General features: G+C 38.1%; 1 protein-coding gene across 2 annotated transcripts in view; it reads right to left on the bottom strand.

Annotated features, from left to right (window-relative positions):
- CSMD1 (CUB and Sushi multiple domains 1) overlaps nucleotides 1-20925 on the bottom strand; it is a 1153012-nt gene that overhangs the window by 43662 nt on the left and 1088425 nt on the right. For both annotated transcript variants that reach the window (XM_062626215.1, XM_062626216.1), the window contains exons 52-54: nucleotides 18990-19163; nucleotides 12944-13117; nucleotides 6258-6431 (exon numbers count right to left, since the gene is read on the bottom strand). In XM_062626215.1, the coding sequence (XP_062482199.1) occupies nucleotides 6258-6431; nucleotides 12944-13117; nucleotides 18990-19163 (522 nt within the window). The remainder of the gene's footprint in view (nucleotides 1-6257; nucleotides 6432-12943; nucleotides 13118-18989; nucleotides 19164-20925) is intronic.

The following is a 20925-nucleotide window of genomic DNA, read 5'->3' as shown; positions in this document are numbered from 1 at the left end:
GTAAAAATCTTCTGGAATAAACTCGCAAAAACCTTTAATAATTTAAAGTTGAATTAATATCAATTTAACAATATATTTAAAACTTTTCTGTATTAGAAATTTTATGCTGGTGCAACTAGGGCTCGTTGCAGTATTTACGTCGATCCACAGTACATGTTTTGTAGCATGTTTAGTAGCCTACATTTAGTATTACCCACATTGTCTTAACTCAGTATAGAGCATTAGAAATTGATTACATGCAGCTTAAACAGTACATACTATTATAGTGAGATGTCATTCATGAAAACACAAAGATAGTGGAAATTTACATGTGAACACATATTACTGGACTTTTTTTTCGAGCTATAGGACAAGATTCATATTGTTTGTCTACTTAACTTAGTTTCTTCTGAATTCTGATCAAAATTTCTTTTGTAAGAATCCTCCTCCATACAATTTATACTTTTAGTTTATTTTTCTGGTGGGATTTGTTGTTGGTCTTTTTTTGTTTGTTTGTTTGTATGTTTGTTTGTTTGTGTCCTGGGCTCATCAGTGGCAGTCATTTTTTCTCCTTCCTAGTAGCCGGGGCAGTGCTGTGTTTTTTACTTTTGGCCTGGGAACAGCACTGATAACACCGATGTTTTTAGTTGCTACTCAAATGTTTAGTCTGACCAAGGACTTTGTGAGCCTCATGCTCTGCCAGGGAGGAGGCAAAGCCGGGAGGAAGCAGAGACAGGACACTTGACCCAAACTAGCCAAAGAGGTACTCCATACCACAGCACGTCATGCCCAGGATGTAACTGAGAGTTACCCAGAAAGGCTACTTCACTGCTCGGTTGGGCTGGGTATCGACAGGTGGTATCGTATTCTCTTCCCTTGTTATTTCCCTTATCATTATTATCACTGGTGGTAGCAGCAGTGATTTGTGTTATACCTTAGTTACTGGACTGTTCTTATCTCAACCCGTGGGAGTTACAGTCTTTTGATTCTCGTCCCCATCCCTCTGGGAGCTAGGGCGGGGGGGGAGGAATGGGGGGAGTGAGCAAGTGGGCTGCGTGGGTTACTGATTGCACTTAAACCACGACAGTTTGATTTTTTTGTCTCAGAACAAAGTTTCTTGCTCTTTTACTTCTTTTCGCAGAACCTAGATGTTAAATACAAACTGGTTATACTTATAATGCCATGACTAAATAATGATTGTTCAGAATCAGTGAAAATAAGTTACAATAGTGCTTATAAAGGCATTAAAATTAAAAAAATTCTGCATTAATTTTCATCTTAATTTCATTTATTTTCAATCACTTTGCTCCTACATAAATGTTATCACAGAAACAAAGACGTGAGTAAATTCGAAGACTGAAAATGATACATTTAAGAAAGACTGATATAATTAATTTCTGTAATGACATGCAGTATTTTCAAAATGTTTTATCCTTAAGCTTTTGCATTGAAAGCCACTAGAAAGCATAGGTGGCTTTGGTGGTTTGTCCTTTGTTTCACTCTTCTTTGTAATAAATACTTGAAAACAGAATTGTCTGAATAGCAGTATTTCCAACTTTTTTTTCCTGGTTTGATTTTATTCAGGTAAGCAAAATAAAACAACATTAAAGCCATTAATTTGGGCTCATTAATTAATAGGCTATCAGTTGTGTGTATATCTCATTTGGGAGTTGTGAGAACTCCAGAATACTGGAATGTACTCAGGATAGTCAATGCTTATTTTATTTCTAGATCAAAGTACAGACTGTTTTATTTAAAAATAAACAGTGAAATGCTGCATAGACAAAAATCTTTACAAATAAAAATAGTAAAATAAACAGTGAAATTACATTTTAGAATTTGTTCAAAAGAAAGAACAAAAATGTTTGTTCCATGGCAATTTAGTGAAAATCATTATTATTGGACTAAAATATACCCTGGCTTAGTTGAAACAGGGTCCTGGTTTCAGCAGTAGCAGTCATTTTTCTCCTTCTTGGTAGCTGGTGCAGTGCAGTGTTTTGACTTTCAGCTCGGGAACAGAGCTGATAACAAGGATGTTTTGGTTTGGCCAAGGACTTTGTGAGCCTCATGCTCTGCCAGGGAGGAGGTATGGGTCGGTGCTTGGTCAGGCTGGGGGGGGGGGGGGGGGAGTTATCGGTTGGCTGGTTGTGAGGTGTTGTATTCTCTTCCCTTGTTATTTCCTTTATCATTATTATTATTGGTGGTAGCAGTAGTGATTTGTGTTATACCTTAGTTACTAAACTGCTCTTATCTCAACCCGTGGGAGTTGCGTTCTTTTTGACTCTCCGTCCAGTGAGTGAACGAGTTGTCTGGTTTGGTTTAAACCACGACAAACAGAACATTGAAACTAACTGGACAAATTCTTCTAATTTTAATATTGGAATATTCTATTAGAAGAAAAAACTGAAGAATATTGGAAATCTATCACATTATTGAAGATTTTTCACATGCATGAATAAAATTTTCAAAAATTCTCCCCATTCTATGGATTACTCAAACCTGTCTCTAGTTTTAACTTTTAAGAACCACTCACGATAGCATTCACAACAGCTGTCCCTTTTATTAGTGCAGTTGAGGTTATTAAAATAACACAAAATAAAATATAACTGCTTAAAAGTAAAACATTGGTTTAATGGGTAAGCCTGCCAAGTTCGCTTCTGAAAACCCAGTATTAGAAATTAAGAAAAAAGAACTTTGTTTCATGAAGATATGCTGCCCAAAAGCTACCCAAAAGCAATTCTAAGTGAATTATCTTTGAAACACACCAGGAATAGAAAAACTTAATTCGTCATGCATACCAGAAATATTGATTGTTCAAGGAATATAATACAGACCCAAAGTATCAATTTGTCTGTGTGATACAATGTTCTCATTCTTGTACCAGTAGTATCTGTTTAGCCAACTCAGTGATGAATAAAATACAGGATAATCACTCACTGCACAGCTTAAACATGTACTCTCTGCAGCAAATTTAACATTAGCTATAGATTTTTAAGTGCATATATATATATATATGCACACGTGTTGTTGCTAAAGAGGGCTGCAGTAAGGATTACTTTAGAAAAGAGATTGAGTTGGCCAGCATACAGAAGTAAGGCAGTAGTTTCCCTGATTGCCTTTCACCCTGGAGACTCAGTTGTAAATCACAGTGAGAGTAGACAGAGATTGCTTTCTCTCAATGACAGCTGTCAAGCATTACATGGGAAATGAATTCTGGCACTCTCAATTTAGTCTGCTGAGAAAAGCAGGAGAATGCTTCAAGTTTGCCCTCATGTCTTTGGAACCTCATACTGAATAGATTCAAACCCTTGAGGACAAAGAAGTGAAAAGACTATGTCAGAGTCCTTTAGGCAGTTTTCTGTTAAAAAGTTGAATTATCATCAAAAAGTGCATAATTCACAGCATTTCATCTCTTGTTCTCACTCTTTCTTGCTCTTCCCCACCCTCCCCCCCGACAGTAACAATTTAAATTTTAAAATTTTCATGTCTGCTCAACAGTGTTTTTAAACTTTTTTATTTGAAAAGTACTGCATTAATGTTGGTGTCTAGAACACGTACAGGGACTGGCACTCACAGTGACTAAGAGTAGAAAATTCACTCTGACTTTATCACAAAGCTTGTGAAAGCACGTTTACAAAATTGTCTACAGAAGTTTAGTGCAAATCAAAAATACACAACAAGAACTTCTTAGGGAAGTAAAGCAAAAAAAAAACAAACACAACAGAACAATAAAAAACCTCTTCAACTTACAGCTTCACTTTACTAAAGTCTCAAATACCTGGGAGGCTGATATTTTGTTATTTTTTTATTGGGGGCCATTGGAGAGTGATTTTATTGTAATTCTGCCATGGAAATCGTAAACCTACAATATTTATTTAGGAAGCAGACTGTTTCATGGTTTTATATATATTATTAAAGTCTATCCAAAATCCAAGGTTTTGAAATTGTTTCTGATGACCAAAGAAATTTTCACTGTTGTTTATGCATATAAATGTTGCTGATCTTAGTGCAAATTAACACTAATAATTTGCTAAATAACACCATGGTATAAACAAGACCTTAATAGATTACTAGATTCAATGAAGAATATAGATCATATTTGTTTGCTTTTTAGATGAAAAACTAAGACACATCACTTTTGTGTCCCAAAATATTTGCCATTATTATAAACATGCCTTCCTATATTTGGAAACATTGGAATAACTGTAAGGGTCCTAATTATTTTTAATTTTTTTTTAAATCTTCAGAGTCTTTGCATTATTTTTATTTTTTTCTCTTTCACTGTCACTTGTTTTCCTTTTAATAAATGTACTTGAGATCAATATAAATCGCTGAGTAAATCATCTCATAAATGGCACTGAATTTAAGTAAAACTATGCAATCTCTGCCCATGACAGTCAAATAGAGCAGATCCAGATTGCTCCTACAAGACCTTCAGAAAACTAGATATGTGAAAAAAATGGGTATTTTCAACAAATAAACGTAACTTCAGTGCTTCACAAATGAGACAGAGGAGTTTGTTCATTAAACTCTAGCAAAACAAAATGGTATAAAAGGGGCGGGGCAAGTACATGAGTCTAAAGAGGAAGAGTTTGCTAACTCACATTTCTCCATTCCAATAATTATATCTCTATGCTTGTTAGCTCACTTGAATAACTTTGGAGGGTAGTGACTGAGGGAATTGCCATCTCTGAGTTGTTTTAATGAGAATGAAAGATCTAATTCCGCACACACTGAGCTTGAAATTACATCAGCTATCTCTGAAAAAATATGATGAGCTAATCACCAAAGATAACTGCTATTCTTAAAACAGCCACTGTAATACAATATGATTCTTAATAAACCAACAGGTGGAGATAATGAAGCCACCAGTAGCTTAAGTTAACTTTTTTAACACGTTTTTTAGTCCCAATGTTAGTATCCTTACAACAACTTCGCTGACTGCAATTTACTTAGCCACACGAAAGACAAGTTACAAAGCATGAAAAGCATATTACTTACATTGATTTAACTTTTAAATGATCATTCTTCCAGTGAAAGAAAATACTCAAGAAATGCTTATCAGCATTGTATTTCTGGAAACATTATTTTATCTGCTTTAGTATTAACCCCTTTTCCAGCAAGCTAACTTGGATCTGGAGTGTCTAACCAGGGAGCACAACAGAATTCCAGGCTTGTATTCTGAATAATTAGCTCAATTACAGTCCATTTCTGTCTGGAGCCTTCAGAAAAAGGCATATACAGTATCTCAAAAACTTTTTCCCAAGCTTTTGAGATCTTTCAGTAGATGTTACATGGTTTACCTCATGTCCTCCTTTTCACCTCTCTTGACAATTTTCATCTGTGTTAAAGCCAGAAGATAATTCAATCTGCCTCAGTGATTCAGAATAAAACATTTCACAGTATCATAAAATAACATAAAAAAAATTACCAATATGAACTGATTTTAGCGGTCTGATAGAGGTGTAACGGAACGAAGATTTTGTATTAACTCCATATTCTGCAACAATAGCCATAGATTGAGGGAAATAAGTAAGAACAGTGGCCATGAATGGAAATAGAAACAACAGGGTGACTTCAGAGACTTGTTTCCCTTTGATCTTACACTGCATTTTTTAATTACTTTTGCCCTTTCCTAATATGCACTTCAGAACACGAACCCTTGCTTCATTCTTATCTCTCAAACATCTACATCTTACTCAGAGCAGACTAGCAATCAAGTTCAGTTATGCCTTTGCAAAAAAGCAATCAGAATTTAATGCTACTTTACCAGTTATTTCTGGAGAAAGAAAAGTGAAGTTTCACATGTAGAAAAGTTATTAAAATCTCTCAGGTACTGCTAGCAAATTGAGAGGAATTAATAGTGTCTTGATGCATGAATATTCATTTGCATAAGAGTTTTAATAGGAGTAATAGACTATCTATGGAAACTGTACTCTAGTGCACCTAATTCAAGCTAGATAGCCAACTGTGATTTATTAATGTAATATAACTTTTGTGATGCAAAGTACACTTTACATATCACATATACAGACATAAATGACATGCTAAGAATTGCCGTCTGAGAACTTTGAGGTAAAATACTGAAAAGCTTAGGCTTCCTCAATACTCAGCCTGAAGTCCATTTTCCGATATAGAAATGCAAAAACTCAAGTAAAGGTGGCAATAAGCAACTAAAGGTCAGGTTTCTGAATTATATCCCAATATTCTGAAGGCACAGCAAAAGATCTTGCCTGAAATAAGTCATTGGAAAGCAGAAAATGTATGAGGTTTCTTACCTCGGCAGCTGGGTAAAGGGCTACTCCACTGCCCATTGCTCCGGCACTGTGCTCGAGATGCACCCTGAAGTAAGTAGCCGGTGTTGCAAGTAAAATTTACAACATCATTTAAATTGAATTCACTGCCATTAGTCATTCCATGAGCTGGGTTCCCAGGATGTCCACATGTGATCGCTGTTAAAATTAAAAGAAAAAAAACCAACAGGCTAGCATTCAACTGAAAGGTACTGGGTTCCACGGAGTCGCTTACAGGCTTGAGTTCCTTTGTTGTGTTTTTTAATTGTTGTACTTGTTTTGTTTTGGTTTTCTTTTATTCTGATTTTTTCTGTTATATTTATAAAGGAAATTTAAGAAAAAGTAGGACACATTTGTTCAGAATTCTTAAGTGCCAGGAGAAAAATCTACATTTTTCAATAAAACTTTCAGAATCTACTTTTTATCTTATGCTGAACGTTGTAATATAAATATTGATACATACCTTTTCATTTGACACCCACCTGATATGTATTAGATCTTAAAAAATGTAGAGTTCACTATGATTCATACTAATGCAAATATTTTTTCCCTGAAAGCTTTAAAATGTAGTAGAGCCAAACAAATCAAATTTGATGTACTGCTTCAGAGCATTCTGGAGTTCTGAAGAACTCCTCTTTCAAAGTTCTTAAGCTGCTTTGCTGAAGAAGTGATCCTTTTAAGCAGATTTTCTTATGGCAATAGAGAAATTGTTGGGAGTAAATTTTTCTCCTTATGTGTATTACATGTGTTGATTAAGCGTGAATTACACTTAAAAAAATACACGTTATGGTCAAGCTCTAGCTTTTCACATGACAAACCAATAAAATAGTATAGAGAAATATAGAAAAGCATAGATACTGACAACATAATGACACTGACAACCAGAATGTGTATATATATATGTATAAACACATACAATTTTTCAACATTGTGTTGGTGATATTTATCATACTCAAATAAATATCCTATGCACATTTATCTTCAGCTATATTCTTTTGTGGTTTGTTTTTCTCTTTTTTTTTTTCCTTTTTAAAATTGAAGAATAATGTGAAAAATAATTTAAATGTGTTTATTACATACAGAGTTCAACTGTGAAACATTCTTTTCAAGAGTACCTGAACTTAGGGAATTAAACTGGACACCTTCCCATATACAGACTTATGCATTTACACTTAAATTTTTCAAATAAATCTACTTACATCACTTGAATCCTTTCTGTACTACTTCATTTTCAGCATTTTAAGACGAAAGCCAAAACAGCAGAATAAAGTCTTACCACATGCACAGGATCAACTTTATTCTAGCAGTTGTTTCATTTTCTCAACTGCTACAGATGATTAAGTTTTAATAAATAAAACAATTTCCAGGGGCATAATACATCTGTTAACATAATTCCCATATAAAAACCTATTAAGAAAAAAATTCTGTTACCTTACACTTTCTGCTGTTTCATGAACAAATTATATGACATAGGTTTTAACAACATAAAATTTAGGTCTCTTGTAAAAAGTCTGATAACGAAGGGTAATTCTGTTCAGTTGCCCATTTCAACAGAAGCATATTTCTAGTATGACTACTCAGCCAGCTTTCATTTAGACCTCATTATTATTAACAGGATTCTGTCTTTTGTAATGCTTTCCAGAAATTAAAGAGCTTAGATGCTCTTAAGCACTGCATCTAGTTCTGCCACTGCTCCATTGCAGTTACTAGATATCACTGCCCTGTTGACTGATCAACATTGCAATGGCTGGGTTTATAGAGTAGACAGTACTTTAAAGCATTTTTATTTTTTAAGAAAAAGCAAAGTAGATAATTTTGGCATTATTGTGTTTTCAATCACCAGGCTTTTATGCAATCAATTTAATAGTTTACCATAGCAGTAGCCAAGACACTTCAAATAAAGGTTAGCACTGTTGGTTTTGTATCATCTAAATAATGAATTATAAATTCTCTCCTGCATCTTAATATAAATAACTGCCCTATGCATGCACGCACATGCATGCTTGTGTACCCACACATACACTAAATGTGTCATGGGAAAACAGATGCACTCAAAACGTCTGAAATTAACACTCACTAAGGAATTACACTTTTGCCTATTATACTGCAAAAAGATCAACCCACTTAATGTAATATAACTCTCAAATATATACTCCAGTCTTTAACATGGTGCCTTTCTTAGACCCTGGAGATTCCCACCTGTCCTGGGTTCAGCAGTAGCAGTCATTTTTCCCCTTCTTGGTAGCTGGTGTAGTGCAGTGTTTTGACTTTCAGCTCGGGAACAGAGCTGATAACAAGCGATGTTTTGGTTTGGCCAAGGACTTTGTGAGCCCCATGCTCTGCCAGGGAGGAGGGGAAGCCAGGAGGAAGCAGAGACAGGACACCTGACCCAAACTGACCAAAGAGGTATTCCATACCACAGCACGTCATGCCCAGGAGGTAACTGGGAGTTAGCCGGAAGGGCTGGGAGACTGCAGGGTTGGAGGAGGTATCGGTCAGAGCTTGGTCGGGCTGGGGGGGCGAGTTATCGGTCGGCTGGTGGTGAGATGATGTATTCTCTTCCCTTGTTATTTCCTTTATCATTATTATCATTGGTGGTAGCAGTAGTGATTTGTGTTATACCTTAGTTACTAAACTGTTCTTATCTCAACCCGTGGGAGTTGCATTCTTTTCGATTCTCCTCTCCGTCCCTCCGAGAGCAGGGGGAGGGCAAGAAAAGGGGGGGAAGTGAGCGAACGAATTACCTGACTGGGTTTAAACCACGACAGTTCTTTTTGGCGCCCAACGTGGGGCACGAAGGGTTGAGATAACGACAGATTTGACTGGATTAATAGTCACTCGTCACAATGCTGATTTATTGGCTCTCAGAGTTCTTTCGCTTGATCTCACAGCTTCAGAATGTTGTAACTTACGTAGAGCCGGTATTTGCTGTGTTAGTGTTTATCAAGTATGGGGCCTGGGCTAAGGTTCTTGTCTCACTGTGCTTTATGGCAATGGCTTGTAATACGGGCGGGCTCCAGCAGCAGGGCGGGACGGACGTGGCCGTGGACTTGTACCTGGCCGTCCGGCTGCTCTTCACCGCCCTGGCCCTCACCCTACTCTCCATCTTCGTGAGGCTGCGGGGAGCTGAGGGGGAGCGGCCCCGGGAGCCGGCGGCAGCCGAACCGGCCCGGGAAAGCGGCCCCGGGGACCAAGCGGCGGCAGGAGCGGGGCCGGAGGCCGCGAGGGGACGGCTGCCGGTGGAGGAGGTCGGGGCGGTCGAGGAGCGGAAGGAGGCGGCTGCCGAGCAGCGGGAAAAGGCGGCGGAGGAGCCGAGCCCCGCGGAAGAGCCGAGCCCCGCGGCGGAGCCGAGGCCTGCGGCCGAGCCGAGCCCCGCGACGGCCGATGGCATTTCCCGGAAGCCGCCCGCCGAACCCCAGGAGGATGCAGGAGACCACGCAGCATTTCCCAGCGAGGAAGAGCTGGACTCAGGAAAAGAGAAGCTGGCGGTGGGAGAGCCGGCAAGCACAGCAGCTACACCAGCCCCAGTGACAAGCACAGCAGCTACACCAGCCCCAGTGACAAGCACAGCAGCTGCACCAGCCCCAGTGACAAGTACAGCAGCATCAGTTGAGAGTTCTGGAGGTTTTGAATGGCCTTTGGGTATCCTTGGGACCTGCCTGCTGATTGTGATGGGGATCAGCATGTTGGCACACACACAGACTGTGTTCTACCCACCACCATTTTGTCTGATCTCAAAAGTTAAGCAGAGTCAGGTTTGGGTCTTGTCTGGGGTTAGACGAGGATATGGGGGGACCAAGAGATTTTCTCCAAAGCTGGACAGTCATGAGTGGCAGGGTGTGTGGGACAGTATGGGCAAGTATCTAGTCCACTGGGCCCCTCCAGTGCTTTGGAAGCATTGGAGATGGAAGGCAGCTGTATGGAGTCCCCAGCAACAAGCTGCAGAAACTGCTTAAGGGGACAGTGAATTATTTTGAGCCTGGTGGGCCCATGGCACTTCAGGCCATCAGAGCAGAGATGCAAAAGAGATGGACTCATGATCGAGGGGTGGACTTAACAATGGACACTATTGCCCAGGTTATTCACGAGTGTGAACACTGCACACAGTCTCTCCTGCTCTGGAAGACTGTTACAAGAGATGGAGCCTGACATCATGGACCAGATGGACTCAGCAGCTTTATAGGGACTGGTCCATGCACTAAGATAAGAGTGCACTGAGATAAGAGTGATGGTATATTGAAAATGTGGGATCTGAGCATGACGTGAATGGTATGGAATAAGGGGTGGATAATGTCCTGGGTTCAGCAGTAGCAGTCATTTTTCCCCTTCTTGGTAGCTGGTGTAGTGCAGTGTTTTGACTTTCAGCTCGGGAACAGAGCTGATAACAAGCGATGTTTTGGTTTGGCCAAGGACTTTGTGAGCCTCATGCTCTGCCAGGGAGGAGGGGAAGCCAGGAGGAAGCAGAGACAGGACACCTGACCCAAACTGACCAAAGAGGTATTCCATACCACAGCACGTCATGCCCAGGAGGTAACTGGGAGTTAGCCGGAAGGGCTGGGAGACTGCAGGGTTGGAGGAGGTATCGGTCAGAGCTTGGTCGGGCTGGGGGGGGCGAGTTATCGGTCGGCTGGTGGTGAGATGATGTATTCTCTTCCCTTGTTATTTCCTTTATCATTATTATCATTGGTGGTAGCAGTAGTGATTTGTGTTATACCTTAGTTACTAAACTGTTCTTATCTCAACCCGTGGGAGTTGCATTCTTTTCGATTCTCCTCTCCGTCCCTCCGAGAGCAGGGGGAGGGCAAGAAAAGGGGGGGAAGTGAGCGAACGAATTACCTGACTGGGTTTAAACCACGACACCACCTCACCACAGAAAGTATGTAACCCAGAAAAAAATAGTGGTAGTACTGACAGTACTTGGACAAGCGAAAAAGTCAGGTCTAACTTCCCAGCTATATAACAAAGCTTGTGTTTTGGCCATCATCAATACAGTACATATTTTATTAAAATAAAATAATATTTTTTTAAATAATTTTCAATATTTTAATTTTAAAAGTTAATCACAAGAACTAATCAGACACCTTAATATTTCCTGTTAAATCTCAATAGCCAGCAAGTGAAAAGATCTTTCAGAAAGTATCTGGCTAAATTGTGGTCCAACTGATTATCCAATAAAGAGATAGGGAAACACCTCAGTGTCACAAATCATGCGAGATAAAGGAGGCTGACACTCATGTGAGACTAAGAAGCTGAAGTAGTAACAGGAGGGGTACTCTGAATATTTAGATCATTTCTGAACATTACAATGTCTAGTACTTACAACTCTGAAATTTCTTTCAAAGCCGATCAGAAAAATAAAAAGACATATGATCTTCTGTAAAAATCTCACAAAATTAAGACCAATTTGTGACAAATTTTGAGGGACACAGCCCATAACTTCTTCCTGGTACCTTTACCATATATCTAGTTCCTGATCCACCACTGCTCACTCAGAAGGCCATTTCAGTATAACATTAGAGAGCGTTCTCTAGCATTAATAAACAGTATGTTTTCACTTTCCATCCTAGAAATAACAGAGCCATTTCTATGAAGCTTGGATGCTGATTTAAAAAAAAAAAAAAAAAAAAGAAAAAAGAAAAAAATCATCTTGCATGACTTTTTAGTCTGGCAGAATTATAAGCAAAAGAAAACCATGCTGCAACGGAAAAAATCAGGCAACCTGTAATGACAGAATTTGCTGCCAGTTATTCTTAAAACAGTAATGATAACATCAATTCAGGAAGAAACAGATTCTATATCCCTCCCCCCAACCCTCAGCTTTGCCCCTTTCTTTTGAGGGGATTTTGTTCACTGCATGGTAAAATTAATCTACTAAAAGTAATACTGCTAGGTGGTGGCATTTCTCCTTTGATTAATATAAATCACTTGAAAATATAAATAGGATTTTAAAAGGACAATGTGACTTGGTAGAAATTTTCTGCAGCTAAGAAGGTAAATAGGGAACATTTTAAAATCTAATGATTTATCAGTAAAATATTTTCTCAGAAATGAAACAAAAATACTAACATGGATTGAGCAGAAAAGCTGATCATCTCAGTGACTATGTTTAGACAAAAAGTACTTCTGTCTGAATTGCAGACGTCTCAAAAAAACTGCAAAATTGAAATAGTTGATATAAATGCTTCATTAAAAAGAATAAACGTGGTATTAGGGGGGTTACTTGGAAAAATGGGCAGTCATCAAAACAGTGCAGATAAACAGTATTTCAGCTTTACCTAATAAACAATGAAAATAGATTAAGGGATTTGGGTATTCCTGCTGAAAAAATAGGGAAGAGGCTTAGTAAGCCCACACTTGACATAGAATTTATGCCGAGAGAGAGAGATAAACAAAGTTATACAGTTGCAGGCTGTTGTTCAATGCTCTTCACTGCCTATGTCATCCTGTTTCTGAAACAACAAAATCCAGAAATTACCAGATATAGTTTTTCAGCCTGTGCCAGAGTACAAACGGGATTAGATTATCATAATGAATCTTGTAATTAAAACCAGGTCCAATAAATATCCGATCTGAACTCTTCATTCAAACAACTCTGAACATCCAATCCACTGTTAATTTCAATTACATTTAAAATAATAGCAATGATTAAGTGAAAAATTAATGATACTTACGGACACAAACAGGAGTTTGTCCAGACCACTTGTGATCCTGCAGGCAAATTCTGACAGATGTACCAACAAGTCGAAAGCCAGGATTACACTGGTAAACTACAGTATCGCGATAACTGAAACCATCTCCACTAATATGACCATTTACAATTGGGTCTGGAGAACCACAGTGACCAGCTACAATAGAAGAACAGCCCATCAAACTCATACATTCTTATAAACCTTGTCAACATTATAAGAAAAGTTCAACCTTGCTTTCAATGAACAATATATTAGACTCTGCACTGTACAGGTCAAGTTCTGAGATGCAAAAACTACATATGATATTTCTACTTCTTTTAGGGTGAAGTGATACTTAAATAGCTTAACTTTTCATTTGTATAGTTTCTGCAGATACTGTTGCAGAAATGACATATTTGTCAAAAGAATGTCTGGAAAATGTAAATTACAAATGCCTGAAATTACAAATCAGTTTAATTGCTAGAAAACAGATAATTTCAGGATTCCCCCACCCCGCAGCCCTAGTAAGGTTTCTTTGTTCCTGAGAGAAGCTTGAATTAAAAGGCCTTTAAATCTCAAATTCATTCTATTCTTTCATCATGGAATTCTGATTTCTCTTATTCATGATTTGCCTTGGACTTTGTAGATCTCTACTAATAAATTAAACATGGTTGAGACTATTATCTGGCAGAGGCCAAGCAGCACAGAGCAGTCTACATCTATAAAATGAAAATCTCTTGCCCTCCAAACCAGCACAGCTGGTAGCAAGCTGCTGTAAGCTAACTGGATCACTTCTTGGAAATTGTCTTGCAGACTTGTAGTCAAAAACATGTCTAGGCATTGTTATAATGAACTAACAGGAGAGATGATCAAGTGTCATGCTCATTACCATGTCCTGGTGCTGTTATTTTATTTGAACATAGTCCTTGTTACTATACATATCAAGAAACAACTGATTTCTTACTAGTAGGTCTTCAGACATTAGTAGACAGTTCCTAAGACTGCAACCAAATGTAAATAAACAGATAAATCTGTGGGATCACAGTCAGCCTTCTGCCTTTACAAGAGTTATTTCAGATATGTATACATATCCCACTCAGCTGTATTAGCTAATTCAGTCCCCTATTTATATTTATTAGAAATTTTCTGCTGCCTAAATAAATGCCTGTGAAAAGCAGGTTTCTACACAGACTTGAAAGAAAAAAATAAGTACGTCTTCAGCTAAGTATATCTTTTACACTTAAATATTTCCTAACATTCAACTCTAGCTTCTACAGTGACGTTCATGTTTATTTATTAATGGTTTTTAGTAATTGTAGACAGTGTTTTCATTCTGTTCACTTTCTCAAATGATAATCACCTTTATTTTATTTTCAGTTGATTTTTAGGTAAACTGGTATGTTTAATGCCATTTCTGTGCTTACAAATTCATATTCATATCAAAGTTAAAACTCTTCTTTATGCTGCTTTCCAGTTTGGTCAGAACACTTTGAAACAGCCACCTTTTCAGATAGGTGAAGGCATGGAAAGGAAGGAATGTCTACAAGCACTGTTTCCTTCTTAGTTATATCAGCTGCATTCAAACAATATGGGATGCATTACTCCAGGGTAATAGTACTCATGTCACAAAGGAAGCCTTTCCTAGGATACAAAAATCAGCGTACTCAGATGGCCTGAAATCAAATTGATTCTACACAGACAATGGGTAACTTAAAGTGATACCTATTTCATCTACAGCTGTCCTGAACTATACTGATGCATGTACAGTATAGGTAAAAAGCATCTCTGAGTCATTATCATTCCCTTGAAATGGAAAGGCTCATTCAGAGCTCCCTGGATGTTTGCCTCCTGATTTTCACAGGCTTCAGGTAAGTCCTAAAGGCACCTCTGAAATAAATTTGGAGCATGCTGTCCTTGAAATTTAGGAATACACACTTGGTGGCATTCACGTAATCTAGCTTTAAAATTTAAGAATTTGCCTTTCCTGAATAGCTCTCTGGAGGAGCCTGCATAGTTCCATTGACCTTGTTGGGAATTTAGGATCTTAGAGTGTGTGAGAGAATGTAGAGAGGCAGGAAGTGGTTTAGTAACAGACACACAACCCTCTGCAGTGTGTGTGTGGTAACTCAAATTTAGATTTTTCACCCTTAGAACTGTGCAGTATTATTGGCACTATAGAGTTTGTCAGAACTTGAAATTAGCAAAGACTAAATAATCATTAACAGTGTTCCAGCTTTAAATGTGATATTTTTTGTCTAGTGAAGTAGACACTGATGCATTTAACTGTTCTAAGTACAGGGCTGCATTCAACAATGTAATTAATAAAATAGAAAACAGTCCATCAAATATTCTTAGAAAAACACTTGGGAAGTATCACAAGACAAGCTTTGCTCTTATTACAGTAACAGTTCCTGCAAGCGGTCCTGTGTGCATTCCAAGTGGGAAAAGATCTATTGAAACTGTTTAAAATGCAGATAGGTGGAAAAAAAGAAAGTTTTAGATATGACCAAGGAGATAAAATAATAGTAATGGAGACCAATTTCAAAGCATTATTAAAAAAAAAAAAAAAGGAAAGAAACAGACAAAATCTAACAGCAAATCACTCCTGGAGAAGAAAAGGATGACTTCATTTAAATGAAATTCAAGCTGTATATAGAGACAGCCTTCCCTAACTATGATATCAAGTAAATCTATTACCATTTTGCAAAGAGTCAAAAGCTTCACTGTGTGCAGATTTTAAGCTGACTTCAAGAAGAAACTGGTATTGTTAACTATGTAGGTCCTGTACTTACCAGCTCTTTTACATCTCTATTTGAATCTACACTTATGGCTACTGTAGACAGTTAATCTTCTGGAGTGTTCAGGGGTAAAGTATATTTCTCAGTAGTCAGTATAGAAGATAATTCTTTTTTTGGCCATTCATGGGTAAGAGTTATAATACAAACAGAATGCACTGAGATTTGTGTATTATTTAGTTTTTCTATGTTGGCAGATGAAAGTAATACATAAGTACTAAATACTATTACTATTGATCAGATGACGAAGTGGTATTTCAGGTTAGTTAAAATGAATGAATGCTAACACATATCTTTATGTTTGAAATAATCAAATGCAGGTGTCAAGCCACTACACTAGCAATGAATGGTATATAACACACTGCAGAAGCCTGAGGGGTAAACACAGCTTGCATGTTTGCAACAGAGAAAGGGCTGAGGAAAATACTCCTACACATACAGTCTTGGGTCTGTTGGATCTTCACAGTTGCATTTGTAACGTCTTTTAAAAGTCAGTCAGCATTAGTCCAGGATAACCTAACACCAGTAGGAAGCTGATGCATCTTTATATGTGAACCTCTTATATAGTTCCACTGTGGAATCGATGAACTTATGTGTGTGAAAAAGTAATGCTGCAGCATAGCATTCTAACCAGCATCTCAGTGGATTTCTTTTCCATAAGTAAAAGAAGATTTATTTTACTCCTTTACTGCTCTAAATATCAAAACAAGTAATAATTAAAGAATACTCCATTTATGCCATTATTTCCTACATCAAAATGACATCATTCTTAATACAGCATATTTTGAACTGTAAAATAACGTGTATGGAATTGAAAATATATCAAACCAGAGAAGTGTTTTTCCTGTTGACAACATTTGCAAGAAACAGCTACATCCTGCTGGGAACTCACTAATAATGGACTGCCATTTAGAAGCTAGGTTAGCTCTGAGATAATACTCACTGCTTCTGACCACTCTGTATTGTAAGAGATGACAAGAATATATTTCACAAAAATAGTAAAACAATACTCACAAAAAAATGTAATACAAACATTACTGTTGCAAAATGAAGGAATCAATCAGAAATACATGATTAAAGGTTATAAAATCTTAATTCAGGTCTGTATTACATGATCTCATGCTTTTTTTTTTTTTCTTAAAGATTCTGCCTTCATTTTCCTTGCTGATGGAGCCTAGTATCTGGATTGAAAGAGGAAAAGGCAATCATCATGGCAAGTAGGACACAAGGACTGAGATTTTATCCCTGTCTCAGAGAGAAGACTCCCACATCTCTGTATTTCACCTATACCCCATCAAATTGTACATTCTATTCAGAGGAAGAATAGAGTTAATAAGTCAATTCTTTTTCACCAGTTAGATTATCATGCTTTTGTCTGTTAGTGCATTACTGTTTTGTGGCTTGCAACCTGTTTCAAAATATTTTCTCAAAGTATTTTCAGGTATTAAAGATGTCCAGAAATGCAGGTTGTTGTCACTAATACTCTGGTAAAAATCACGTTTTTCTAATGATACTTGCTTTTCTTCTTCCTTAATAACCTTTTAAGATGAAATTCATGATACTTGAAAATTGTTTTTTTTAAGACATGATTGAGTTGGTATGTGGTCCCATCACACCCGGTTACTGTGATGCAGATATTCTTTCCCTTTAATAGAATATTCTACCAGGGGAATGATTCTGTGTTTTAAAATGCAGCTCTGATTGTCTTATGTTTTGCTCAGGGAAACTGTAGCCATTTATTTTGTTTCTGGACCTTGGTGAAAGCATGAACTTAAAGTTCAGTAATTGCAAATACCATTGATGATGGTACTATGAATTACCTTTGCTTAGAAATTTCAGGCAAAACAGCAGAGTACCTAATTACCACTTATATCTATAAGGTAATGAGCACCAGCAACCTCATATACAAAAGATCTCATATCTGTTTATCTGAACATTGAAAGACACTAACACCATTAACATTGAGAAATTTAAGAAAGGGTTCAAGTGTCTAAGAATGCTTAGCAACCTTTCATTATCAGTTCTTTAGGTATATTAAAAGTTCCTTCTCACAGATGCATATTGACACTGACTTATTGTAAATGCACATATCATGTTCATTATGACTTGCTTTATGGAACTGACACCATCAGGGATTCTTTCAATGTGATGTTTTGCAAATAGCAAGGTCAGAGGAGATAACTGTCATTTTATTTTTCACATGCAGAATTGTTGTGCTAATATACTTTTAAAAATTTCGTGTTTCTACAGAATGGGAGGAGAAAGCATTTTCTAAGAAAATAATCAGCATAATTTATTTAAAAGCTTTAATTCAAATGTTACTGCTAGATGTCTATCTAATTAGTCAAGCAATCCTCTAGCCTAGCTTAAAATTTTACAAAAAGTGAGTTCTGGATAGAGAATAATTTCTGACAATTCATTTTATGGCTACCACTTCCTTATAAAACAATGCTTTTACTGTTTCATTGCTGAAAAAAGATCAGGAAGATGGATTATTCTGGATATTGATATACTAGCTACTCTGGTTGCTCTGTTTGTTGGTGTTTTTTTTAAATCAATTGTTTTCTTTGTATAACAATTAAATTCTTGCATATGATACGTGGTCAATCTATTTTGTTTAAAATGTACTAGATAAACATGGAATACTATGTGTTCTACTAAAAGCATATAGATAGGCAGCATAGAAGAAAGCTGCTTTTCAAGTGAGGCTGAACTCCGGAAAAAAGAGATTCCTCCTTTCCTGATAGTGACTGAGTACATTCAGCTGAGAGGCAAGAAGGAAATATGTAAAATGAGGATAGAAAAACCAAGTGAGAACCTACAGTCCAAGCTAAAGGGTGTTACTTTTGTTTTACTTTGTGCTGTCTCTTGTCTATTTCCCTTGACTGAATGCTCAGTATGCTGAAAGAGCATTAGTAGTTGGTATGCATCAGAAATACTTCTGAACTGAAGCTCATCTTCCAGCTTAGTTTCATCACACACTCTGTGACTGTTTTACAAAGCAAATCAAAGTATTGTAAATGTGGACAATGAACTGAACCACTTGAAACACCCTTCTGGTCCAAAAAAGCATTCCAACAGCATCAAATATAATTGAATTTCTAATAAAAAGTTATATGCTAGTAGAGTAGTATAAAATCGTATGCAGTATGCAATATTTCTATATTTACAATACCTTTCTTTTTAATTTATTTTGAAATGTTGTTGAATGGTAAGAGCTGAATTCTAGTACTTGATACTACATTTTTTCTTACCTAGGCATTGGGTTTCAGTACCACTCCAGAGACCATTTGCCAAGCATTCTCTCACATGGGAACCAACTAATGTGTATCCTGTGTTGCAGGTGAATATTGCAGTAGCTCCATACACTGTTAAGGTTCCAATCTTATTTCCATTTGGTGGAGATGGAAGACCACCACAGGAGATAACTAGATAAAAAAAATGAACAACAGAAAAAAACTGAAGTATGAAAATATTTTTCATTATTTCTCAGACTGGAAGACAACGTCCCACCTCAACATTTTCTAAAATTGTTTAAATTTAAAATCTTTAAATATTTAAAATAATTAAATTTTAATATTTAAAAGTAATAAATGTAAGAATTGTAGTTCACAGTAAGGGTTTAAAATTATGCTTGATTTGGCAACACATGTTCTAAATTTGAAGTCTTGGAAGGCAGATGCAGGGACTGTGAGAATGAAGACCTTGCGCCCACTGTAAGAGAGGAACTGGTTTGAGACCATTGTAAAAATCTGAACGTGCACAAGTCCATGGGTCCTGATGAGATCCATCCATGGGTCCTGATGAGATCCATCCATGGGTCCTGAAGGAGCTGGAGAATGAAGTTGCGAAGCCGCTGGGCATCATATTTGAGAAATCATGGCAGTCAGGTGAAGTTCCCGATGACTGGAAAAAGGGAAATATAACCCCCATTTTCAAGAAGGGGAAAATGGATGACCCGGGGAATTACAGACCAGTCAGTCTCACCTCCATGCCTGGTGAAATCTTGGCACAGATTCTCCTGGAAGGCATGCTAAGCACATGAAAAACAACAAGGTGCTTGGTGACAGCCAGCATGGCTTCACTAAGGGGAAATCCTGCCTGACCAATTTGGTGGCCTTCTATGATGGGGCTACAGAACTGATGGACAGGGGTAGAGCAGTTGATGTCATCTACCTGGACTTGTGTAAAGCCTTTGACACTGTCCCACATGACATCCTTGTCTCTAAATTGGAGAGACATCAATTTGATGGATGGACCACTCGGTAGATAAAGAATTGGCTGGATGGCCACACACAAAGAGTTGTGGTCAATGTCCCAATGTCCAGCTGGAGAACAGTAACAAGTGGCATCCCTCAGGGATCGGTGTTGGGACCGGTCTTGTTTAACATCTTTGTCGATGACATGGACAGTGGGACTGAGTGTGCCCTCAGCAAGTTTGCCAATGACACCAAGCTGTGTGGTTTGGTTGATATGCTGGAGGGAAGGAATGCCATCCAGAGGGACCTTGACATGCTTGTGAGGTGGGCTGATGCCAACTTCATGAAGTTTAACCATGCTAAGTGCAAGGTCCTACACCTGGATCGGAGCAATCCCAGGCACAGCTACAGGTTGGGCAGAGAGGAGATTCAGAGCAGCCCTGCGGAGAAGGACTTGGGGGTATTGGTTGATGAGAAAATGAACACGAGCCGGCTTCAGTGTGCACTCAAAGCCCAGAAAGCCAACCGTATCGTGGGCTGCATCAAAAGGAGCGTGACCAGCAGGTCAAAGGAGGTGATCCTGCCCCTCCACTCTGCTCTCATGAGACCTCACCTGGAGTACTGTGTGCAGTTCTGGTGTCCTCAACATAAAAAGGACATGGAACTGTTGGAACAAGTCCAGAGAAGGGCCACGAGGATGATCAGGGGACTCGAGCACCTCCCGTATGAAGACAGGCTGAGGAAGTTGGGGCTGTTCAGCCTGAAGAAGAAAAGGCTGCGTGGAGACCTCATGGCAGCCTTCCAGTACCCGAAGGGGGGCTATAGGGATGCTGGAGAGGGACTCTTCATTAGAGACTGTAGTGATAGGACAAGGGGTAATGGGTTAAAACTTAAACAGGAGAAGTTTAGGTTGGATATAAGAAGGAAATTCTTTCCTGTTAGGGTGGTGAGGCACTGGAATAGGTTGCCCAGGGAGGTTGTGAATGCTCCA

Source organism: Pezoporus occidentalis, unplaced genomic scaffold (genome assembly GCF_034315485.1).
Source record: "Pezoporus occidentalis ecotype Australia unplaced genomic scaffold, CSIRO_AGI_Poc_V1 ctg29, whole genome shotgun sequence".
Taxonomy (NCBI): domain Eukaryota; kingdom Metazoa; phylum Chordata; class Aves; order Psittaciformes; family Psittacidae; genus Pezoporus; species Pezoporus occidentalis.
This window is presented reverse-complemented; position numbering and strand designations above follow the sequence as displayed.